Consider the following 25,030-nt stretch of genomic DNA (forward strand, 5'->3'; position numbering starts at 1 on the left):
CTGTTGCGTTGTAGAAACAGGTTTGTAATGATTTGTGTAAGAAAGACAATGCTGTGCTTTGCTCCCATTTTTTCCCCGTCCTTTACCGCACAATCAAAAGTGTTGCTTCCTGCTCCTCGCTGTCACATGCGGGAATATTTTTCTTTGAATCCTCCTTTGCTCTTGTCAGTCCTTTTGCTCAGATTGATAATAATGTGTAGTGACTGTCGAGGTGTAGTGACAGGCTGTCGGGGAGACGGGGCAGAAAAATGAAGACTGGACCGGAGAGGAAGCACTTGTGGCAGGCGGGCTGTTGTGACCTTTACCATGTGATTGCTGATTCTCCCTCGTCTGCTATGGTGACAAGCTCTGTAACCGTGTGTCAGTCGAGGCTGGAGCTGTTTTTTAAGCATTTGTCTTATCCTGAGGGATTTACAGTAGTTAAGTAAAGAGTGCAGGGGTCACCGCTGAGGTGCCCGGGCAATTTTCCTGTGAGAGAAGTGTCAGAAAATTAATAAAAACAGGAGCTAAGGACCAGCTGTTTCCTGTGTTAAGAAGATGTTTGGTCCATAATCTGATAGTGGAAAACTTAAACTTAATGGAAGGCTTGTGTTTCAGCCGAGTACAGAAGTAGTAACGCAGAAATCCCACTGGTACTTGCATCCATTTACTGATAACAATGAAGTACACCGTGGCTGTTTACTGTAAGTTTATCTCAAGGGAGATTTTGAATTAGTTCAGCCGTTATACCATGCAAGTAATGATCCACTGAGCAGTTGATTAAGAACCAGTGTTGTGCTACAGCACACATCATTACTGCAGCAAATTGAGAGTTTATTTGAGCTTTGATTCATCACGCTCTTGGTCCGAGGAGTTTTAGGACCCCTCCAAAAGCTATAACGTACAGCTATGATGTTCGATGATGAAGGTCCCAGTGGTGTCATAAACATTAACTGTCTCATCAGCTCTGTGATTGATCACACTCTGGGAGGGAAACGCTACAGAGCAGGTCCAGATCAATGATGTCCTTCTGATGTGCGCCAATTTCCAATATTGACATCATGTAAACTGGAGTCCTTTTAGAAATTTCAACATTTGACATTCAACATTTAAGAACTAGCCTTTATGTTAAATGATAATCAGGTTTTTATGGAGCCCTTGAAGACCCGAAAGATGATATTTTATTGGATTCATCATGTTGTGCAAGCAAGAGATTAGATCCATTGGGTTGGTTGCACAAGATATTCACTTCTACGAACAAGATGTGGATTTTGTGCAAACTAGATGATAACTTGTGGGCATATAATATAATTTTCAGGACTCTGTAGTAAAGCTTTCAAAGTTTTCAAAGAAAGGTGTCCAAAAAGCATAATTTTGGTGTCTGTACCAAAACTATGTGGAAGTGTTTAGGCTTGGACTTCCAGATCATCTCTGACTCTACCAGCATGCCTACTCTGTCTTTGTCTGTATGCCTATCTGTCTTCCAGTCTCCATTTTCTCCCCTTGCCTCCCTAATAGCCTACCTCAGGTGCTTCAGCCCCGTCCCAAATCGACCCCTGGCACCCGGCCTCTTCTGCCGCCTCTCCACCTTGAGTCACTCCACTTACATCCAGCAGGTGTAAGCAGAAGCCGCACTTAGCTGCCCTTCCTATCAGAGGCAAGAATTGATTTGTTTTTATTCATGGGTTTAGCGTCTCCTGGACACTTTGATCTGGTGCAGAAAGCCTCGGGACTGTGGACAACGGCTCTCTGTGTTTGTCGCAGAGTGTTGCAGCTGTTGCGTCAGCAGTCGGGCCACTTGTCCATTTCAGTGTCGGGATGTGAGCGCGGAAAGAAAGATGAAAGGCAGTAAGTGGGGTGGATTTGGAGGAGGGCCCAGGTGAGATGAGAGGGAGTCGAGGGCGGAGAGGCGTGTTTGGATCAGGGACGCAATTTTTCTTTCCACTCTGTCTGCCTTTAATCTTTATAGTTGTCGTTAAAGGTTGCATTAGAGGTCTGAGCGTGTGTGTTTGTGTTTCAGCACTTCTTTCTAGATGTCATCAAATAGCCCCCTGTCCTGCCCGGACTATTGATCTGCGCAGAGCTTTGCTGATTGTTTTCATTATTGATTGTGTTGATTGCTTTTTTTTCTATTCTTTTCAGTCACGTGGAATGGATTCTTATGTTTTTAGTAGCTTATAATAGCTTACCTCTTGGAAACTTAGATTCAGAGCGTACTGGTGGATGCTGGGGTGGAGGTAGGGCTTTTAAAATGCTTGTTGCAGCAGTCGCAGGATAGCTTTCAGATGCAGCAACAGTCATAGCACCATCCACTGTATGTTGCAGTGAGGAGAGGATGTCATGTGAGAGTAGCAGCAGACTCAAGTCGTTTGTCGGAAACAGCTCGGTGATTTCAAGTCTATAAAATTTGGCATTTTTACTTGACAAACGACTATAACGGTTAGAGCATTTCATTTCTTTCTCACTCATTTTCTTTCAACTGTTTTTTAGGGCTTTCTAGAGTTATGATCTTTATGGGGGTCAAATAATATGCCGATTATTCCTTTTTCCCCCCTCACAGTGTAATAATTTCCTTTTCTTTTGCTGTTTTTGTAAACGGCCTCGGCGGGGAAATGTCTTACTGTATGTTATCACACTTTGTGATGTCTTGAATAAGTATTGTGTTCTTCTTTCCTCTCCTGGAAGAAAAAGCGATGTCAGACAGTTGTGTCAGCATCTGTCATCCCCAGATCTCTATTCTCTCTGTTGAGGTGTCCCTCAATTTTCACGTCTCCTGCTCCCTCCCTCTCTCTTCTGTCATTGTCTGACTGCTTCCTTGTTTCCTCCTCTCTGTATTCATCAGTATCTACATCTCCTTTTGTTTTTTATTTGTCACTTTTCTCTATCTGCCGTTCCTTTGTCAGCCTTTGCCTTTTTCCTGCTTATCATTCTTGTCATAAATCTGTGTATTTTCCTTTTATTTTCTCGTTAACTCTCTGATTCCCTCCAGCCAGCCCCAGCAGGTCTATTTCAGTGGTTTACTTTCTGTCTCTAAAGCCCTGGAGATGAATTATTGAACAGACTGACCCCTGGCTGCACAGCTGCTGTTTGGGTGTGGCGTGTATGTGTGTGTGTGCCTTTTCTCTGAATCCATTTCAGTTCTTTAAGTGCTTCTGGTCTTTCTGTGTTCTTCTGTCTGTGTGTGTTTGCCTTGTGTTTGTTTTCATTTTTGTGTGTTAAACGGCAGGAAACAAATTGTACTTACGCAAGCTCTTGTTCCTTCAACGTTCTTCAAATGGAAGACATCGGTGTAATTTTGTGTTTGTGTGCGCTGACAAAAGTGTTGGCTTCAGTTGGAAAAAGGACACTTTTTACAAAAATAGCTAAATCCATTTTCAGTCCCATTGTGAGCCGAATTGAATCTTTTTTTAACAGCTTGTCATCAGATGAATCACAAAGCTGCACTCTAAAGTCCTCTTCAGGTGTCACTTTTCATTTTATTTTTGCTTTATTTGATGTTCCACTGGAGAGTGAAGCAGAAAGAGGATGACGCGTTACCAGGGTTACAAGCTGGTTTTGAGCCCCTGACATCAATGCATACATTTGGTTCAACTTATGAAGCAATAAATGCAATAAATCCAACCTTTTATGAAGGTTATAATGTCCACGCTCATTGATACAAACATGGTGGCCAACGGCGTGTTAACCGACGCAGCTCCACAGGAACATGAATGGACCACTGATGGGCACCACGATGTCTCCTCATCCAAGTCTCCTTGTGTTTGTCCGCAGGCTGTTCAACCTGACTCTGAAGAAGCTGATCATGCTGAAGGAGCTGGATAAAGACCTCACCTCTGTGGTCATCGCCGTCAAACTGCAGGTACGAGATATCTGAAACGGACAAAACATAACTAAGCAGCAGCAGCAGTGTGACCTAAACATAATTTATGTTGATTTTTGTTTTTGCTGTATTAACACAATATCAACACCTGACTGCAGGAAAGATGTTTTTTTAATGTTTGCTGTTGCTGACTTAGTCAACAGGTTTTCAAGCTCAGCTTTAATTCAGGAATTCATTTCTTTAGCTTTAATCAGCAAAATTGTATTTTAGGACCAAACCAGTTAGTGTTGAAATGTTGCAGAACAAGCCACAACTTTCTGTGTCTGTAGTGTTCATTGTTTTGTCGAGTCAGGTTGTTGGATCTGGACACACTTCCTCTTTGTTTACAGCCAAAATACTTTCTGCAACTCCTCCACAGTTGTGTTTTTTTTATATACTTGTCTGCTGTCGTTCCACAAAATAGTCATCAGTTTATCAGTGTTCACTCCATTGGATTGTAGTGTGTTCCTGCTTCATGCCATCTCCATCTGGTCCATAATTGAAGAAAACCAACGAATTCTTTGTTGACACATAATACAATTTAAAGCGTTTAAAGCCCCCTTTAATGCTGTGGCTCCACTCCAACTTTCTGCTCCGTGGCTTGTTTTCACTCTTCGCCGTCTCCATCTTGTTTTCTATCTTAAGTAAACCAATAAATCCTCTTCTGTTTCTGGCACATAGTACACTATAAGCTGTTGTAATTCTTCTTCCATGCTGCTGCAGCCCCTCTCCCCTTTCTGCTCCTTCCTATCAGTCAATTTCCTCTTCTTCGCCTCCCTCTGTCTCGTCCTCCCTTGCTCCCACGCTTCCTGCATGTGGTTGATGAGAGTTCATTGTTTTGACTCTGCTGGAGTTGGCCGGGGCATGCTAACAGTAATCTTTCCATCTTTCCCCGCTTTCTTTCCCTACTCTCACGACGTTCTCTCTTTTGTCTTTTCGTCTCTCCTACTCAGGGCTCCAAGCGGATCCTGCGCTCCAACGAGATCCTGCTGTCCTCAGCAGGGCTGACAGAGACCGACCTACAGCTCACCTTCTCCCTGCAGGTAAAGACAAAGGTGCAGTGGGCTCAGGTGCCTGTCAGTCAAAAGCAAACAAAACGCTTGACTTTTTTATCCAACAGAAATTGCCAAAAATAACAAGGTTAATATCATCCTTATGAAATGCTTTCTCAAATTCTGTCAAACTGAACTATTTTGAATTTTGTGGGGACGTTGGATGTGGAATTATTGTCTGATTGTTATTGATAACCTAGCTAAATTTGGTAGACTGGAAGCAAAACAAAAGCCATGCTAGCGGCCCTGTGATGCTGTGATGCAGCTGCCTTCTGAGCTACATGCTATCGTCAGCATGTTAACATAAACCGAAGTATTTGACATTTGACACAAACTGGTTTTGTGCCGAAACATCAAGTAGATGAGATATTTCAGTCTGGGCCAAAGTGGTGGATTGACCGACAGACTAACATTACCACCTTTAGAGCTAAAAACAACCCCCCAATGTTTTGCATGAGAGGGGGGGGGGTGAACCATTTGTTGCCCCCCTGTATCCCCTGCACTATTTTGGGGGTACACATACAGCCAGAGAGTTCCTTAAACAGTCACGTTTACAGTTGACTTGTATTCCTTTAGATGTTGATGTTTTAAATTGTCACAGGTTACTACAAATTAACTTTGGGCCTCAATAATCAAACAAAACTGCCATGAGACCCTGGAGGACTATTTTCCAATTAGGTAAAAGGAAAGAGCAGTTTTTCAACATATGTTGAAACATATGTTTTCTGGCTCTCTGATGGTGCATTTAATTTTTCACACTTTATGTAAAGCGTCCTTATCTGTCATGAACAGTGTTGATCCAAATCAGAATCTATTGATTTGCTTTTGGTTACAAAACCATGAAGAGTTTTGTCTTTGTTGTATAGATGCAGAGATGCTACAAACGTCACACCCTCATACAGCGTTGTACATTCACTCCCTCTGTGCATTCGGGCAGAGCATGGTTAATGTAATCCCCACTAGGGTTTCTTCTGCTCTAAATTATCCTTTCCAATTTCCATGTTTCTAAATGCTGCTAAAAGGTCAGGGAGTTTCTCTCTCTGGATCTTACCGAGTGCAGTGAGCCAGACATTATACATTATATATTCATCTATCTACAGCAGCAGCACTGCAGAGACGAAGCCTATTAAAACCGAGCAGCAGAGTGATTTCATGGCTTTGAACATTGTTACAGGATTCGGTTTTGTTCCATTTATAGGGCAGCCGGTGAGATGCTTAATGATGGGTTATGTCATAGTTGGGATGTGACACAGTGGTTCGACACTTCAGGACGCCGTAGACAGGTCAGCGGGTGTGAATGCCTTATGCAACGAGCCAGTTAGATCGGCCTAACTATCATGACCTGGGAAACAAATGTCATCGCTTTATCCGTCAGCTGTATGTGTGTATTTATGTGTATTTGTACCTGCAGTACCCACACTTCCTGAAGAGGGACGCCAACAAGCTTCAGATCATGCTGCAGAGACGGAAGCGATACAAGAACCGGACCATCCTGGGTTACAAGACCCTGGCCCTGGGACTCATCAACATGGCCGAGGTATCACAACTTGATTCTTGAGCTACGTAACACTGAAATGCGATATGGAGGTTTAAAAGAAAATCCATTTGCTGAAGCTCTCAGTCTGTGATGTTCACTGGCCCAGTGTTTCTCATTGACTTCTGCTTCAGTTTGTTATCCCGCTTTTACCAGAATGCCTTTAAAGCTCCGCATTTATCACATTTAGACAAAAAAAAAAAAGCATTTTGACAGCAAGTCAAGAAAAAGGGTACCAAAAGGGAATATACTGTATCTTGTAGTTGTGTTGTTATTAAGTGTGGCTTATTATTTTCTATTTTTATTTTTCCAAAACCAAACAAATCTGGGAATTTATTGGTATTTTTTATTTTGATAATTAAAAACAGGTGTACAGTAAATAGAATTTTAAAGATAACATTTTTCCTAAACCAAAGATGATGTCTTAATATTACTTGTTTTTGCAAACAGTCCAAAAGCCATAAATACTCAGTTTACTATCACATAAGCCAAATAAAAGCAGCAACTACTCACAACTGAGACGCTGAAACGAGGGAACGTTTGGCAGTTGTTTGAATGATTAATCGATTATCAAAATAGTTGGTTACTCTGATGATTTACTTATCGATTGTTTCAGCTCCAAACTCTAAACTGTCCTTGTTCCAAGAGGACCTAATTTACTGTAAACTACGATAAACAGTGTGTTCTGTTCAAAACCTTTTGGATTTATAGGGACACAAAATCCATTTGAAACTGGGTTTAAATAATCTGCTCCTGTTATTCAATTTGGTTGAAGTCTGTAACAACAAAAAACTAAAACACTGTTCACATTATTTACAGAGGTGTTTACTTACTTGAGTAAAGTATGAAGTAGCAATTGCACTTTAAAGTGTTTTGCGAATTAATGACTTGTGACTCATTAATGGCTGCAGGATAGGTGGAGGAAAGGCTTCACCTTGGTGTATTTTCTCCAGCAGCAGCAGCAGCAGATGGAGGTTGAGCTGCATGTCTGAGGGCACGTCAGCTGTGAGTTGTTGAGTCAGCGGAGTCTCATCCCACTTCAGCCAGACAAATGTCCCAGCTGATCTGAGCTTGTTGACCCAACAAACTACCGGTCACAGGCTCATTTCCCTGAACATGCAGCCTCTGCCTTCTGCTCCCTTTAGTTTAACTGCGCGTCGGCACAAAGTGATTTCTAACCTAATATCGGCCTGAATAAAGGAGGATGGATGCAGATATATCCCTCCATATTGCTCCTTTAGGAAACTTTTATTCACGGCGGTGCCTCTCAAAACACATTTAGTGCTGAGCTTCATTTAACCTTCACCTAAACTCAATTCGAGCAAGTGCACTTTAAAATCAAACTCGGATTCTGACCTTTGGCCCAGCGTTCTCTTCTCAGACAACATAAATGTCGCCATAAATCAAACTTCCAATTAAATTTTAAGCCTCTTCTGCCAAAAGCTCTTCGCGTTCTCCGTCTCTCACAATATGAAGCCTTTATAAAAGGGTTGTGAATTATGGTGTGTGTGTGTGTGCACATGTGGATGTTCCTTGTACTTTACAGATGACTGGTGGCTTTCGCAGGCTTTGTCTGAAAGTGAAGTCAGTACAAAGTTATTTACTGTACAAATCACCTTGAGAAGAGAAAAGGACATAAATACAGACTTAATCAAGAAGTAGTTCTCCAGGATGTTTACACTCTCAACAGTTAGCCGAGTCTTTTATCAAGAGCTAATTAAACCAAATTATACAGAAGAATAGGATGAAATTATTCTTGTGAGCTCCAAGCCGAACTGACTGTCCTTTTTTGTATCTAAAATAGTGTGTTTCTGCAGTCTTTTGAGATGCCTGCTGGCTCTGTAAGGCTGCCTCTGCATGTAAAATAAAGTCAAATTTTATTCATGAAGCTCTTGCCGCAGACAGGTTCGGCTACAAAGTGCTTTACAGAGGGCAAAGGACACAAATGCAGACTCATACGCATGACAGGATAACTCACTTCCTTCACAGTGAACGTCTCTGCTGGTGTATCCTGGCCAGAGCTGTTTGTGTGTGTGTCAGAAAAATAATATGCTATAGGGGACACACTCAGGTTTTCAGTTCCTATATTCTCATTTGAAGTCACAAAGAACTGTCATTTTGTATTGCATTGGGCTTCTTTAATATGACGGGTAGTTTCCACTGACCCAGCAGGTATTGTGAGGATGAGCTTTGCCTATAAACTTAAACCACTTGTGGTTTTTACAGAATAATGTCACATTAGATGTAATGTGATGTACTGCAATAATAGCTGAACTCCACAAGTAATTAAACTGCCGATTATGTTCTCAAGTGATTGTTTAAGTCTATGAAATGTCAAACAATTAGTGACAAATGAGCCCATCGAACACAGTGGATGTCCTTAAATTGTTTATTTTATCTGACCAACAGTCCAAAACCAAACAATATTTCATTCACCATCATATATGACAAAAACAAGCAGCAAATCCTCAAATGTGAGAAGCTGGAACCAGCGTATGTTTGACATTTTAGCTTGAAGGACTGAAACGATGAATTGATCTCCAAAATAGTAATACTAAATTTGGTAAAACTAATTTTCTCAATGTTTTCCTCCCAGAAAATTGGCCTGAATTACATGCATCGAGAACGAGAGGGAGAAAATGGATTTATGGCTAAACATTAGTACAAGCAGAAACAAGCCATGAAGTCAGATAATTTACTCACAAACTTCACAGCATCTATCTAAAGTTCGCTAACATTAGCCATCTTAAGCTACTGGTCATACCAGACCAAATTAGACGAACCAGGGTGCGTTTTATCCCGTATGAATCCAGCTGTTATTTGTGATAGAAATATTTAATAAGATATTTCTTCTTTTAAAAGTGACGTAGTTTAACTTTGAATAAAAGAAAAGGGCGCAAACTTCATCACTTTTTACATGACGTCTCTGGTGAAGGAAGGTTGTTAAAAAAAAGCCAATATTATTACTGGTTGTTATATTTATGAGTGCCATGAAGTCATCACTAAAGAACGTTATTTTACGAGCAGTAAATGAAAGTGAGATTACATAAAAATGACCTGAAATGTGTTTTATCGTGAATGTGTTTTTATGATGCTGAGAAATGATCAAGAATCCGAGACTTTTAAGGATAACTGTGTTGTAGCCACAAAAGTATTTAGTAGTTTTTGCTCCCATTTCCTCAAAAATACTTTAAAAACAGCTAAAAGAGTCACAGTTTTATTGCATTTTTTTCCTAACACGACATCATGTAATCTCCCAGTTTTCCCATTTAATTAGCATTTGCACAGCTTCACCTCGCTCTGCCTCAAGTTTCCTCTTGCTTCCTCACTGCCACCCGGAGCACGTAAGGCTGTAATTATCTGTGTGATAAAAGTGTGATTTTAGAAAGAATTCACTGCGTGTTGTTCAGCGTAACCCATTACATTTGTCAAGGCAGTAGTTTAACTCTTTTTTAATGGATTTGAAAAAGCAGCGGCAGCGTTTCAGAATATGAACCTGCAGAAAATCCATCAGTGGATTTAGACTATTCATGGGGAAAATTGGTCAAATTACACCAGAGTTTCTCATTAAATATGTATATTGCATGTTCGTGATGTTTGCCTTGTCATATTTACATAATTGTCTTTCTGACTGGAAAACGGTTAAAATTAGCAGCTGCAGGAAGGTTTAGAAAGCCAGCAGCATGTGAAGCCGGTTAGCTGAACCTCAGCCAAGTGAGTGGATGTACAGCAGTAATGTCTCTCTTTAATGTGCAGCTAAGGCTGTCTCCATAATAAGCTGCTCAGACTTCATTAACTCCCTGAGTGTGACCAGACTGCTGAGGGAGGCTGGATGTCACTCAGTTAGATGCACAAAACACACACACACACACACACACACACAGGAGATGTGATGCCGCCGCCGCAGAGAGGAATGATATTTGACGCCTCACATGTTCACGTCTTCTCTGTCGTCTGGTTCTGTTAATCCCTGACTGCTGTTTTTGTTTATCTTCTTCTGCCTCCTTTTTTCTCCTTGTTCCATTATCATCCTGTTCTCAACATCTGCTTCACGTCTGTCCTCATTTCTTCTCTCGCTGCTGTCTAACCTGTCTCTCTGTATTTCTCTCTGTCTGCAGAGCCTTTATCTCAGACTCTCTTCCTCTTCCTCCTCCTCCTCTAATGCCGCTCAAATCATGTCCAGTGTTTATCCCTGCTGCTGTGTGTCTCGGAAATTTAAATATGTTTCCTGAATGTTGTTTTCATTTGCATGCTACTATTTTTGCATTCAGATGCATCTTATGTAAGAAAACAGTTGCTTTTTGGAGCATATCAGAATTCAAACCCTATATGGGAACGTTCAGAGTTAGGGAAACATATATAAATATAAACATATGTATAGAAACCTGTATCTTAGAGGTAGGTGATGAGATAATCTAGGATTATCTTGCTGTCATGAAATACCTTAGATATATTTTTTTTCCTGGTTTTAGAGGCTGCTTTTCATATGCTAATATGATATATTTCTCCTTATTTGACTCAGTGAAATAAAAAGCAAATCTCCTGAAAGCCCCATTTGGACAAAGACGTAATAAGATTTGACTTTGTGCTGCCTCCAGTTAAGTCAAAAAGCATCATCAGGGGAAGAATATGGCTTAAAATCATCTGTTGTGCTTGTAAAAGCTGTAGGCTGTCAGGATAAAACCACAGATTTAACGTTGTCTAAATCTCGTCTGTGTTTTTTTTAGGTGATGCAGCACCCCAGCGAGGGGGCCCAGGTCCTGGGGCTCCACAGCCAGCTGAAGGACGCCTCTGTGCCCGTCGCAGAGATCCGAGTCTACTCCCTGTCCAGCCAGCCCATCGACCACGAGGGACCCAAAGCAAAGATGTCTGGTAAGCACATCATCTTACCATCATCTGTCTCTCTCCGTCTGTTTGTTTGTCCTCCCCTCTTTCAATATGTCCCCATTCTTCCAATGTCTCCCCAGACCGCTCTCCAGACATCGACAACTACTCCGAAGAGGAGGAGGAGAGCTACTCGTCAGAACAGGAAGGCAGCGACGACCCCATCCATGGACAGGTGAGTCACAGGGCTACAACAAACGATTGTCACCTCATGGTTACTGTAGCCTCCTTAAGGCAACTTAGGAAGAAGCGTAAACAATGTAAACAATGCCATCACATTTGTAGTTAAAACCGTAAAATAGTAGTTTTTGCTTAAATATTATAGCAGGGACCTGTTGCCATCTTTATTCGTTCCTGTTACAGAAGTTCACAAACAGGCTGGTGTGAGCACAAGCAGAGAGCTGGTGGTTCTTCATTGTGTCACCACCTTCTCTCTCCCGTCTTATGAGTGAGAGACAGTGACGGTGCTCGGGGGATGTGGGGGGAATCGGTGCGAGACATTGGAGGAGAGAGTGAAAGGAGCAAACAGACAGCGGAGAGAGATAAGGAGGGAGCAACAAGGCTTTGGAGGCCGGATTTAAAAGACTGAAAGGAGGGAAGCTGAGCGATGGGAGGGGGAGGGGGGCGATGGTACAGGGGTGAGGGAAGCTACTGCAGGACTGGAGCAGTGAGACGAGACAGAATAAAGGGAAGAAGAGCAAATCGGTCACGGCTGGCGTTCAGTTTCAGTTTTTCAGTTAGGATTAATTTTTTTGTAGATCCGGCCATAATTTCCATCTGTGATAATAACATTGTAGTCGCCAAGTTAACCGCTGAGATCTGGGACCACGGCAACGTCGCTAAAGAGAAGTTGGACGCATGAAGAAGCACGAGACGTCAGATGATCACACAACCTGTCTGGTCTCATGTTTCTTGACTCAGTGTCACCATGATGCCAGACGTCAGCAGGCCAAAATTATGACATTAAAAGATGAGGCTCATAATATTCTGTATTTTTCTTATTGTCAACAAATCTCATCAAAAGATACTGCAGTCCGTATCTCTACATTTGTTGGGGGCTATTTTAAGCAGTGGATGAATACCAATTTACCCCCTCTCTCTCTCTCTCTCTCTCTCTCTCTCTCTCTCTCTCTCTCTCTCTCTCTCTCAGTATCTATATGACGAAGAAGAGGAGGTGAGGAAGAAGAAGCCGAGGCGTAAGCTCCCTTCCAATGCCGCCATCACCAGAGTAAGAAAAACCTCCATCCATCCTCCCCCTCCCTCCCTTCCTCCCTCCCCCCTCTCCGTCTCTCTGGTTTTCTGTCTCTACCTGTTTGTTTTGTCTGCAAAGCAATTTGCTTCAAACCTGCTTCGTTCAAAAAAGCGCTTTCAAATAAATTTGATTCGACTGGACTCCCCCTCATCTGCCTCACCTCATTCAACCTCTCCTCCTTATCTGCTCCTCTCTCTCTCTCTCCCCTCCCTCCCTCCCTCCTTCCCTCCCCTGATGGTTTTTCCATGAATCCATTTTCTCGATACATGTAATTCAGGCCAATTTTCCGGGAGGAAAACATAGAGACAAGTTACCACGAGCACCCGCAATGATACTAACAGCTTCCTGGGATGCATGGACACACACACTCTCTCACAGACACTCAGCAGGAACACAGATTAATCATCAGCAACCCTGAAAATTACAATGGACCTGCAATTGAACTGAAGGATGTGTGTTGGTATTGCTGTGTGTGTGTGTGTGTGTGTGTGTGTGTGTGTGTGTGTGTGTGTGTGTGTGTGTGTGTGTGTGTGTGTAGCAGAGTTTGTCTCAGCAGGTTATTAATGGAGCACTCATGTCACTGCTGCCCCCAACACACACACACACACACACACACACACACACACACACACTGCATTGCACTGCTGCAGTTGAAGAACACACACATGTTGAACATAAACACACACTCAAGAACCATCATAGCTCACACATACAGAGAAACATTTCCATCCACAGAGTCGAGCATGAAGTCGGCCCTCTCCACTTTCTAGCAGCAAATTGGGACACAACCTCCGAAACACTACAGCTCTCCGCAGCCACTCAGACATCCACTTGTGTTGCTGATGAGAGCTTTGCTCAAAGCAGATTGTCGCCAAAAACACCCAGGGTTTTCAAAAAGAGCGTTATTGTTTAAACGCTCAAAGTAGGTTGTTGGGTTTCCTTCTGTAATAAGATGCTGCTCAACACAGTTTACTGTAAAATGTTTCAGATGATGGAAAGTAAAGAGAAACACTGGAGAGAAATTAGCCTCTTGTTATACACCAGACTCCCTTTAAATAAGCATAAAAATAGATTTAGATTTTATTGCCCAAGAGGGAGATTTGTTTTCACAGCCAGTACAACTCAGAAACATACAGAATAATAATAAATCTTATAAATAAGTGGTTAAACTACAGTGTTCACACTGCAAATTATGTTTTCATATCTGATCTGATTTTTACTCGTTTTCATTCATCAAACTAAAAACGGATAGAGAGCTTGAATGAAAATAATGAGCCTAATGAAATATTTTCTACACCCACTAACTTCAACACATTTTCCTTCACTGACAGGAAAAATGTTGATGTCCAATTAAAAGGTATCAAGTAATTCATGTTTCATTCTGTCACCAACAATCAGGATCCCCACAAACTTTGGCACAAAAATTAGGTCAGAAGTGTCGCTTTCCATCAGCTGCTATTTGCAAGCGTGCCAGTCATCGAGTCTTAATGCTGTGATGGCAGTAATGTGAATAGAGGTGGAGCCCATGTAAACCCCATATATGTCTGTACTTAAAAAATAATAATCCAATATTGTCATAAATCATTGTTTATTGGTTTGATTTAATGTTGTCGTATTAAGATGTGGGGAGGACTCTAATTTTAGTGTCATTATTGGGCGTTTTAAACCAGCTGTTGCAACTCATTGTTGATCTGTCCGGCCCACAACTTTACTGTTTGGTTCACTCTCAGCACTCTCATAGCGTTGTTTTCAGCTGCAGCAGCTGATTTCTGCAAAAAAAAGCTCTAAAAACCCACCTGCTCAGCACCAGACAGCAGACTGTCACAGTTAGAGACTATCTGGTGAACATAGCGGAGCATTTGGCAGCTAAAGAGCCAGATATTTCCCTCAGGAGTTGGTAGAGGTCAAAAACAGAGCTAAAAGATGTCGAACTGAATGATAACTTACAAGGTCATTGTGTATGTTGTGTTCACTACTTGTTTCGGCTGTCCCCAAGTCAACAAAAATAGTAGTTACTGTAGGTTTTAAAGAAGGTTTTGTCTGAAAAGATGTGGGCCAAAAGTAATGTATGCAGCTGAAGATCCACTGCCTTTTACAGAATAACACAGTCCAGCTAACAGTCATATTTTCCAGGCGTTCAAAAGCTTCAAAGCTTATTTGAAGAAAACCCTGAGCTGCTAATGAATTGTACATGTACTATATGTTCCTTTTCAAATAACTCAGCTGGTTGAATGAATAAAAAACCCTTTGTCCTTATTCAGGCGAACATCTGCAGTGGGAGGGTCGACTTGATAACCTCACTAACACTCACGCGCTCACATATTCCAGTTTAATAAACCCCAGCCTGCACAGAAGCATCTGCACAGATAACACTGTTTTTGCTTTACTTGACATAAAGAAATATATCCCAGTGCTGTATCCATTAGCTGCTGCTGTTTTGAGTCACCAAGCGTGAAATGCGAGCTTGGAAATTATACCGTTATATCCTGCTCCTGTCATCTCTTTCTACGCCACACACACAGATGTGAGCATCCATCTCCTGAGCGTCTCATGTTGTCCTCTTTCGTTCTCCATTTTCTTCCTCCGCAGCAACCCAACATCAAGCAGAAGTTTGTCGCCTTGCTGAAGAGGTTTAAAGTGACAGATGAGGTGGGTGCTGCTCACTTTTTCTTCCTCCTCCCCTCCGCCTCGTGGCTTTTGCCCTCCTGATATCATTTATATATCACACATCCACACTTCCACGTCACGCACGAGGTTCAGAGTGTGTGTTTGCTTCCGAGGTGTTGCTGAAGTCAACATATATTTCAGTGTAGCTTTAAAGACACAGAGAGGCGCGTGGGAGAGATGTGGCAGAACAACTGAGATGCAGCTGGCAGCTCAAACAAGAAAAGAAACGCTAAACATTGTCGATTAAAATAGAAATGTGTCTGTGTTTAATGTGTTTAATGTGATTCTGGAGCGATTCCACCAAAATGTGTGTGTTTGATCTCGCACTGCTCACACTTCTGCATCTGCGTCTGTTTGTTTGTTTGTATGTGTCTTTCTTTACCTCCATTGCTGTCTATATGTCTGTGTTTTCCACAGGCATTTATTTTCTTTGTATTTTGCTAAATCATGTTGTTTTATTAGTTCAGTATTTGTTTCCTTTGTTCTGCAACAAAGATAAAAAGAGCATTGGTACTTGTTCAACGTATCTCTTTAAGTTATTACTGCTCAGTTAAAGGAGACACTTTTTAAGGCATGTGGCGTCTGTTGGTCACGTGTCTCGTCTGTGTCTCGTCCAGGTTGGTTTTGGCCTGGAGCACGTGTCGAGGGAGCAGATCCAGGAGGTGGAGGAGGACCTGGACGAGCTCTACGACAGTCTGGAGATGTACAACCCCAGCGACAGCGGGCCGGAGATGGAGGAGACCGACAGCATCCTCAGCACACCCAAACCTAAGCTAAGGTAGCAGCACAGGCACGGACGTAGATGAACTAATCACACACCACGTCACCTACTGAGACACATCTACCGCTTCACCTACAAACACTTGGTGCTGCTTTCCTGACAATGCCTCATGCAGTACAGTACACTGATAGAACTCACTGTTCCTCATTGACAACTCAGAGCCCCCTCTGTTGGTGAAAACTGCTCATTGCAGTCACATATTGAAGTTTATTTGAGGTTTTCATGAACCAGATTCCCACTTTTTTTAAAGTATAGATGTAAGAAATAAAAGTCAGTTTCGTAAAGTGAAATTTTAATGAGTCAGCCTTAAACTCACAGCTGGGGTTCCTGTGATCCTCATCATTATTTTAAAAATAAGTCTGAAAGCGTCAGAGTCAAAAATCTAAAAACTTGATTTTAGGAGGTCAATAACGCATTTCAAACAGACAGAGAGTAGCAGATAAACTATTTTTGAATAGTTCTTCAAACTTATTTTTAGTCTATTTCTTGTGATTGTGTCTTATGTACTTTCTATTTTGTTTTGGACTTGGATTCCATGCCCCTGTGTCTTTTTTCTGTTCTTATTAGCCTCAAAATAATGATGAAAGCACACAAAATAGCACTATTTGATGGCGAAAGGCGGCTCTGTAACTGGTTATAATGTAGTGATGTGAAAGGAGCCATATAAATAAATGTGATGAGATGCTGATAAGCTGCTCTCTTTCTTTTGTCCCTGCCACAGTTCTGTCAAAGCTTTGCTTCTTTTGGATAACAAATGTAAAAGATGTATATGTTTGTTTTAGAAACCACTAATAAAAGATAGCCTTTTTCACTAAAGACGTGAAAGTGTGAAATATAAAGCACAACTTGTATAGAGTTTCCTTAACGTTTCTTGTCTCTGTGTTCAGGCCGTTCTTTGAGGGAATGTCCCAGTCCAGCTCCCAGACAGAGATCGGCAGTCTGAACAGCAAAGGCAGCCTGGGCCGAGACACGTTCAGTCCGGTGAGTAACTCAGAATCCAGGAGGAAGAAGGAGCAGCTGCAGCATCAGCAGCAGGAATGAGTGCTGTAAATCTTTATCTTCTTCTATCTTTATTGTCCCCAAAGGCTGTCTGGCTTTACAACAAGACCTGATGTTACAGGTGCAATACACACCCACGACTACATAAAACTCTGGAGCTGATGTGCAGTGATAGTGTTGAGCTGTAAAACCTGAAAGATGATTTATAGATGAATAACTGCTGAACTGAAGTTTTTGTTGCTGGGTTTCGAGATGGTTAACAAGGACTGGATAAAGATTCCTCTTTAGGCCTTTAAAAAAAGTATTACTAGATTGAACCATCTGAGAAGGAATAAGCACTCTTTTGTTGAACTAGTCACAACCAGTCAACGTATGCAACTTGCAGTATATAAATGTTTTATATTGTTGCGTTTGAGCCCTTTAAACTGAACGTTTTTAGGCTCCAGTTTATTTTGTTCTGTTGAGAGTTAAATTTAGTTAAGTTAGCGGTTTAGAAATCATTCCCACTTCCTATGAATCTTATAATAATAAGTACACAATAACTTTTATTCACATGGCACTAACATAATGCTAATGTCACAAAGGGCTTCACACTCACAGTTTACATGTGGCAAGATGATAAAACTGTACTAAAACTGGCACTAAACAGCATTCACTAACCTAAAGTAGCGTAAAAATACGCCTTAAAATCAAGCAGCACAAGCTTTGAAAACAGCATGCGACTCTGCATTGATTTGGTAAATATCCAGAATCCATGAAAATCGCCCAGCAGGGCGGCAGTGTGCAAATATATAATTTCAGAAATGTTTCCTTAATGGAGCAGAAGATCAATAGCTCTTTGACAGTCGCCATCTGCTCAATAAAAAGTGTGTTTAATCTCGCCGAGCCGAGTGGTTTTCACTGAATGTCTCTCTGCTGCAGTTCCTCCTTCCTCCCAGCAATGCTGAAGTGAGTCTTTTAGTGTTGTGACTACTGTCTGCACACTTCCTAAAAACATGTTTCTAGTGGAAAAAAGACTGATTTCATTTCAGTAAATAGTTTTAAATCCAGTTTATTAGTGTGACGTACAATGAAACGCTGTATGTCGCGTGAAATAGCAGAGAAAACGAAAATGTGTTGAACATCTCTGCTGTTATTTTAGTTTGTTCAGGATGTTTTTTCTCTTCCTGTTACTGCATTATGATCTCTGCTCCTTCTTTTATTTACTGAGTCTGGAGACTGACTGCCGCTCCCTTGTCTTTCCAGCAGGGGGAGCAGCCTCCTCTGGAGAAGATGAAACCCTCCCGCAGCCGCAACCTGGAGGAGGCTCTGTCTGAGACTGACACACTGGTACGACTCTCATTATGTGTGTGTGTGTGTGTGTGTGTGTGTGTGAAGGAGAGAGAATTAATGGTGTGTCGGGATCTTTGTTAAAATCACTCCGAGGGGGATTCACTGCCATCTGTGCTGTAAGTGAGACAGATTGAGAGAACAGAAGAAAGGGAGAAACAAAAAGTGATGGAGCGTCGGAGATGATGGCTTTAAGATTGCCAGTATCTCCGGTTTCTGACACTGACAGTCTGTCTTTGTGACTGTGTGTGTGTGTGTGTGTGTGTGTGTGTGTGTGTGTGTGTGTGTGTGTGTGAAGGAGCTAACAGATCAGGAGCTGTTTGCTGAGGTGGGCCCCTGCATCACAGTGTCAGTGGCAGAGAAACCCCGTACACCCCTGAAGAGCAGCAAAAGTGAAACCCAGGCCATGCCATCACCAAGGTAACGAGTCTGTGATTCTATGCACTTTTAAACAATAAAACACACCCTTCTCAATTCAATACATTGAGGGGTTTTGCTGACACGTCCTTTGTTGGTCTGCTATGACCAGCCATGTTGCTGTGAAACTGACATTACGGAGTCACTTTGCTGACTTTCTGAAGGGGAATGAAGGGAAATTCAGTTAGCTGTTATCCTGTAATTGCCACTTGTTGCCACTGGGGACGTTCTTCAGCAAAGGTTACAACAAATGCAGCATCTGAGAAGCCTCAAGACATCCCAACATGTATGCTTTTTTTTGCCGTCTCTAGCTGACCCTGACAACGTCTGTGTCAGGGTTTCAAGACGTTGGCCCATTGGAGCAACTCAAACCGGCCGTCAGAAGGACTACACCAAATCAGAGTTTATGCTCTCAGTTGCTAGTTTGAAGTCTTCTTCAACACAGCATGATGTTCATTTTGTAAATTATGATCCCGTTCAGAGTAAAATAGAGGCGACCTGTCAATCAGGATAGAGGCGTTCGTTGTACTAAGACACTTTCAGGAGTCAGCTGTTCATTTTTTCAGTTGAGTACATTTACAAGTTGAACTACATACGTACGTGATGCTGTGATTGGTAGTCTGTCACGTCTCTTGGCAAGAGTTTATGACAGCGAGCATCTCAGAAGACAAAAACACTGTGCAGTCTGTTCCCTGCGTTTAAAACTGCATTTGTTGGAGAGGCATGACGTCACATGAGCCTGTTTTTGCGCAGGTTGGACGGAGGCCACACACCCAGACAGAAGCGCATCAGCACTCCCATGAAGGAGAGACAGCTGTCCAAGCCTTTGAGTGAACGGACCAACAGCTCCGACTCGGAGAGATCCCCGGAGCTGGGACACAGCACGCCGGTAACTTTCATTCTCTCCGGGATCTTATCACAACATATGGCATCATTTTAAGCTAGCATACAGAAATGCATCATGATGTTGCAGTAATCCCACAGAGGGATTTACTCTTTTTAGAAAAAAAGCTGCTGCATTTGTTCTTCTTGTCTTTTCCCAAAGTAAAGAATACAAATGCATCCTGATAATCTATGACTCGCCTGGAGCTCAGAAATGAATTATGTATGCGCTGATGAGTCATCTGCAGAGTAAATGTCTTGCTGTAGGGGGGGTTATGTACTCAGCGTGTGTGTGTGTGTGTGTGTGTAGCTCCTGAGGAAGGTGGTATACGACCAGCTGAACCAGATTTTGTTGTCGGACTCTGCGCTCCCCGAGAGCCTGATCTTGGTCAACGGCACTGACTGGCAGGGGCAGGTAAGACTGTGTGTTAGTGTGTGTGTGTGTAAAGACTTTCCCAGCAACATTTGTCATCATGCGTCTTACTCTCTTTCTTTTGTGTGTGTTTGCAGTATGTTGCAGAGCAGCTGCAGGTACAGAGACACCCGGTGGTTTGCACGTGTTCGGCGGCTGAAATCCAGGCGGTGCTGTCAGCTGTGCTCACTCGCATCCAGAAATTGTGAGTATTTTTGTTTGCACACATACATTCTGAGTTATGGCGTGCCATGGTTTGCTGGCTGGCTCATCTTCTTAGTCCTTTTTCCTGCTTTAAGCCTTTATTTCTCTGTTTTCTGTCCTCTGTTTGACTCTGTCTTTCTTCTTCTCCATCCTACACCTCACTCCCTTCTCGTCTTTGCCCTCATGACTCCACAACTTCTGTTTATGCCAAAATAATTATTTATATACCTCCCCTAATCTCCTCCTGACCCTTTTTGTCTCTCTCACAGTTTTCAGTTTGAGTTTACTTTATTGGACATTTGCCAAAGCATAGAAAAGAAAATAGGGGATAAAGAAAGAAAGAAAGAAAGAAATATACATATATATATATATGGTGTACATCCAATCTGATTGTACAAATACACTAATATCCATGTGTTTTGCTTTTCTTTTTCATCATTGACCAGAGTCATAAAACCTGGAACTTTGATTGTATGTATCTCCAATTTTAGGGCTTAAACAATAACAATAAACAATACACACAATAAACAATAAATAGATTAGTCACTTGACAGAAAATTAATTAACAAACAGTTTGATAATATGTTAATAAAACACAAAGCTTCTCAAATGCTCATTTTCACAGTTTCACTGTAAATTAAATAGCTTTGGGTTTTTGACAGTTGGTTAGATTAAACAAGTAATTTGAAGATGTCACATTGGACTACAGATGCATTCCCCTGATGGTTTTCGTGATTTCTTATAGTTTTCTCCAGTTGAAATTAGGTTTTTGTGCCAATTTCTTTATTTTTAAATGTCCTACCAGTAGAATTTCTCTGTTGAGGGATTTATAGCTGCATGATTTGTTTTCTTGTCTCCACAGTTTACTGTAATCTTTCTTCAGGTGTTTGATGGATGAGACAATGTGATGAAGTTCCAGCAGATCCACCTCCACACAGCACTGATAACACCTCTCTCTCTCTCCCTCTCTCTCTCTCTGTCTGTCCCTGCAGCTGTAACTGTAACTCGTCCATGCCCAGAGCGGTGAAAGTGGCGGCGGTGGGCAGCCAGAGTTACCTTGGAGCCATCCTGCAGTTCTTTGTCACTCAGCTCGCCAACAAGACGTCCGACTGGCTCAACCACATGCGCTTCCTGGTTGTGCCTCTGGGTAAGAGAGTTGTGTTTCCATGGTGATTAAGAAGCTCTTGTTCTTGCGGAGTCATGCTGCGGCAACGGTTATTTTGGGGAGGGAAACTGCCTGGGGAGTGACAAACTCCATTACTCACGCTCACTTGTGTGCGTGCTGAAATATTATATCTCATCACTGATTGGCCCAATTGCAGCACTACAGTTACACCTCATGAAAAGCTTAACTTTATTTTCCAGAGCTGACGTTCACTTTTTTCCCTTGTTTCCTCCTTTCTCTTCACTTTTACTCCATTGTCTTCATCAGGCTCCCATCCGGTTGCCAAGCACCTCGGCGCCCTTGACAACCGCTATAGCTCCGCCTTCCTGGACGGGCCGTGGAGGGACGTGTTCAGCCGCTCTGAGCCGCCACAAACGGGTACGGCACTTGTGATACAGACAAACACATGCAACCTCTGCGGGTGAAAATCGCTCAACACAAACACACAAATGTATCCGCGTCCGTGAGTGAATTGTATCTTCTTTTTTCTCTCTGTCGCCTGCAGATCAGTTGGATGTAGCGGGAAGAATCGCCCAGTACATTAGCGGAGCCACAGTCACACACCAGCTGCCCATCGCCGAGGCCATGCTCACCTGCAAACACAGGACGTGAGTGCAGACGCCGCACAAACACGAGCACAAACTGGATTTAGTCTGTATGTTTTCTCTAATATTCTCCCTTTCTCTCCCTTTCCAGGCGAGATGAAGACTCCTACCAGAAGTTTATTCCTTTTATAGGGGTGAGATTCTGTTTTTGCATGCTGCTGCAGTGTATTTCTGATTATTTAGATATTTTGCTGATGTCACTTTTTGTTTTCCAGGTAGTGAAGGTTGGTCTCATCGAGTCTGGGCCTTCTCCCACAGGTGAGTGTTTGGAAAGAGTTTTAACGCGTCACAAGCTGAGCATAAAACTTTAGCTGTTGATAATGTGATCATTTTTGTTTTGTGGTCGTCAAGGAGATACGGAAGAGGGCGTGGCGGTGAGCTTGGCTGTCCCCTCAACGTCTCCGCCCTCCCACGGCTCGCCCACAGGGATGATTAAAGAGGCAGCCACCCCTCCCTCCTCCCCCTCCATGGGCAGCGTCCTGACAGTACAAGGGTAAGACTGACATTACTTTTCCTCCCTGACACTAATCACTTATCTTCAAATTCTAAAAAGCACTGATGCCACAATCTAAATTAAATATTCCATTTACCTTCAAAATGTATAAAAGTGCTTTAATGTTGTAGGAGGACCAGGTAGCGCTCAGTGTGGCTGCATTACATACAGTTGCTTCATAATGTATGTTTTGCATGTAAAAATGTGACTTTTAAAGTAACTAGTAGCTTTCAGATAAAAGCAGTGCAGTGAAAAGGACAATTTAAGTTAAGTAAAACTAGAAAAGCTCACAGTAACTCAGACTGTACTAATATACATGTTACTGTCAATACTGAGCCTTTTAACCATCTGTTTATGTTTGTTCTATAAACAAAGAGTTGCATATTTTTGCTTCTGGCAGCAGTTTAGCTTGACTGGGAACCAGTTCCAAGAAGTGAGGGGCTCTTTGATACTTCAGTCATGTTTTCATGCTTTGCCTGCTGCAGTCGCTCTCTGAAGAGCCAGACAGACTGCAGCTGTGTCTGATCTAATCTTTCTATTTCACCCTCTGCAGAACACATTTGCTGCAAGTGTTGAGCATAATGTGCAAAATTCAACGCAAATTCCGTCTTTTTTTTTAACTAGTTTTGAATTTAAATGAGTTGTGGCAGACCAGGTGCTGCAGAGGCTGACAAAAGGGATAAATAAAGGTTTAAAAGGACCAAACACAAAGACCTTACATTTGTTCTGTTGAAACCTTAGACTGAAGAAAGCTGCTGGAAATGGCGGCTGTGGTTTCAGCAGTTCAGAGCGATTCTAGTGCTTTTGCTTTAATATATGTTCATAAACACTTCCTGTCCGCAGGAGTCCCAGCATGTCTCACGGCGTGGACGCCATCGGCCTGCAGGTGGATTACTGGCTGGCCTCTCTGGCTGAGAAGCGGCGAGAGGGCGAGCGGCGCGACACCGGCTGCAAGAACACGCTGAAGAGCGCCTTCCGCTCGCTGCAGGTCAGCAGGCTACCAGGCGGGGGCAGCAGCGATCCACAGGCCCAGGTCAGCACCATGGCCATGACGGTGGTCACCAAGGAGAAGAACAAGAAAGGTGAGACGAGGATCAAAAGAGTGGATATGTTGGAGGAATTATTCATTTCATGTTCAAGGTTCAAGCTCATAATGATACTATTCAGAGGCTCTAAATGTGAAGGAGACATTATCTAAGGATACTATTAATGTCTTTTAATCTATGAAGACACTCGAGTGTGACCGAGGGCTTCCCCTTTATGATTCCAGTCATCTGTCAAAGACATTTTTAATCTTTCCCCTGCATCATTTCCCACAGAATAAAAAAGTTTAAGCTCACAGGTTTAATCTTTAAGAATCCCGTCAAGTTGAATTGAAACAAAGTGAAGTTGGACTTTCTGATCCAACCCCACACTGAACTTTATAACCAACATAATCTCATAATGCTGTGGCCCACGTGTTGTACCCCTTATTGCACACACAAACCGTGATTTCACAATTTCTCCTCTCCTCAGTTCCCACCATCTTCCTGGGAAAGAAGCCAAAGGAGAAGGACGTAGACTCAAAGAGCCAGGTCATTGAAGGCATCAGCCGGCTCATCTGCTCCGCCAAGCTGCAACAGACCATCCTGAAAGGTAACCTGAAGGACCAGGATGGTTCTGTACCTCCATCTCTTTCATGTGTGTTTGTTTCAATACTTCCTGCTTATTTCCCTTTCATCCTGTTATTCTTGTGTCTCGTTTGTGTGTTTCCCTCCAGTGTCCATAGACGGCGTGGAGTGGAACGATGTGAAGTTCTTCCAGCTGGCCGCCCAGTGGCCCACTCACGTCAAATACCTACCTGTCGGACTTTTCGGCTACAGCAAGCCCCCCTCCTAGGGGTGAGCACCCGCCGACTCCTGTAACCCTGACTTGACCTTCGACTTCCCTCGATCCCGTCACACCGTGGCGCACAGACCCCGCCTCTCAGCACCCGCAGAGCTGAGAGAAGATGTGGAGCGGCTGGACTGTTTTCTTTCTTTAATTTCATTTTGGCGACAGTCGTCTTATTTCTCTTTTGGGGAGAACGAGGAGGGAGGTGTTGGGGTGCAGCGCTGTTACTAGTCACTTTAATGCTCCTTTTGGTGTGTGTTTGTGTGTGTGGTGAGTGTGCATGCACACGTGAATGTACTGTGTGTGTGTGTGTGTGTGTGTGTGTGTGTGTTTACAAGGGGCTTACAGCACAAGTTTATTAGATAACTGCCATTTACGTTTCCGTTTTATGGAATGCAATAGCATGCAACAACTCACCGATTTCAAGCCCTTAAAGTCTGACCCTCAACTTCTGACCCCCTCCAGGTCCTACTCACCTCAAGACCTGGTCCACATGTGCATGCGCCGAACTAACAGATACACCACTCATGTGCCGGAAACAGTAACTCAAAATAAAAAAAGACATACAGAGCTTCAGTGTTTGCATGAGCCAGAGAAAACACAAAGAAAAGTCTCCTGCTCACAAAATTGCAGTCAAATAAAAG

General features: G+C 42.7%; 1 protein-coding gene across 1 annotated transcript in view; it reads left to right on the forward strand.

Annotated features, from left to right (window-relative positions):
• LOC139305660 (phosphofurin acidic cluster sorting protein 1-like) overlaps nucleotides 1-24,392 on the forward strand; it is a 49,261-nt gene extending 24,869 nt beyond the window's left edge. The window contains exons 2-24 of the mRNA XM_070929577.1: nucleotides 3,751-3,838; nucleotides 4,792-4,881; nucleotides 6,302-6,427; nucleotides 11,152-11,296; nucleotides 11,392-11,483; nucleotides 12,459-12,536; nucleotides 15,150-15,209; nucleotides 15,845-16,005; nucleotides 16,896-16,989; nucleotides 18,253-18,336; nucleotides 18,635-18,756; nucleotides 19,507-19,642; nucleotides 19,946-20,050; nucleotides 20,146-20,252; nucleotides 21,244-21,398; nucleotides 21,684-21,794; nucleotides 21,922-22,024; nucleotides 22,113-22,155; nucleotides 22,237-22,279; nucleotides 22,373-22,514; nucleotides 23,358-23,596; nucleotides 24,030-24,149; nucleotides 24,274-24,392. Of these exons, the coding sequence (XP_070785678.1) occupies nucleotides 3,751-3,838; nucleotides 4,792-4,881; nucleotides 6,302-6,427; nucleotides 11,152-11,296; nucleotides 11,392-11,483; nucleotides 12,459-12,536; nucleotides 15,150-15,209; nucleotides 15,845-16,005; nucleotides 16,896-16,989; nucleotides 18,253-18,336; nucleotides 18,635-18,756; nucleotides 19,507-19,642; nucleotides 19,946-20,050; nucleotides 20,146-20,252; nucleotides 21,244-21,398; nucleotides 21,684-21,794; nucleotides 21,922-22,024; nucleotides 22,113-22,155; nucleotides 22,237-22,279; nucleotides 22,373-22,514; nucleotides 23,358-23,596; nucleotides 24,030-24,149; nucleotides 24,274-24,392 (2,563 nt within the window). The remainder of the gene's footprint in view (nucleotides 1-3,750; nucleotides 3,839-4,791; nucleotides 4,882-6,301; nucleotides 6,428-11,151; nucleotides 11,297-11,391; nucleotides 11,484-12,458; nucleotides 12,537-15,149; nucleotides 15,210-15,844; nucleotides 16,006-16,895; nucleotides 16,990-18,252; nucleotides 18,337-18,634; nucleotides 18,757-19,506; nucleotides 19,643-19,945; nucleotides 20,051-20,145; nucleotides 20,253-21,243; nucleotides 21,399-21,683; nucleotides 21,795-21,921; nucleotides 22,025-22,112; nucleotides 22,156-22,236; nucleotides 22,280-22,372; nucleotides 22,515-23,357; nucleotides 23,597-24,029; nucleotides 24,150-24,273) is intronic.
• The last annotated feature ends 638 nt before the right edge of the window (nucleotides 24,393-25,030 follow it).

This window comes from Enoplosus armatus, chromosome 23, assembly GCF_043641665.1.
Source record: "Enoplosus armatus isolate fEnoArm2 chromosome 23, fEnoArm2.hap1, whole genome shotgun sequence".
NCBI lineage: Eukaryota > Metazoa > Chordata > Actinopteri > Centrarchiformes > Enoplosidae > Enoplosus > Enoplosus armatus.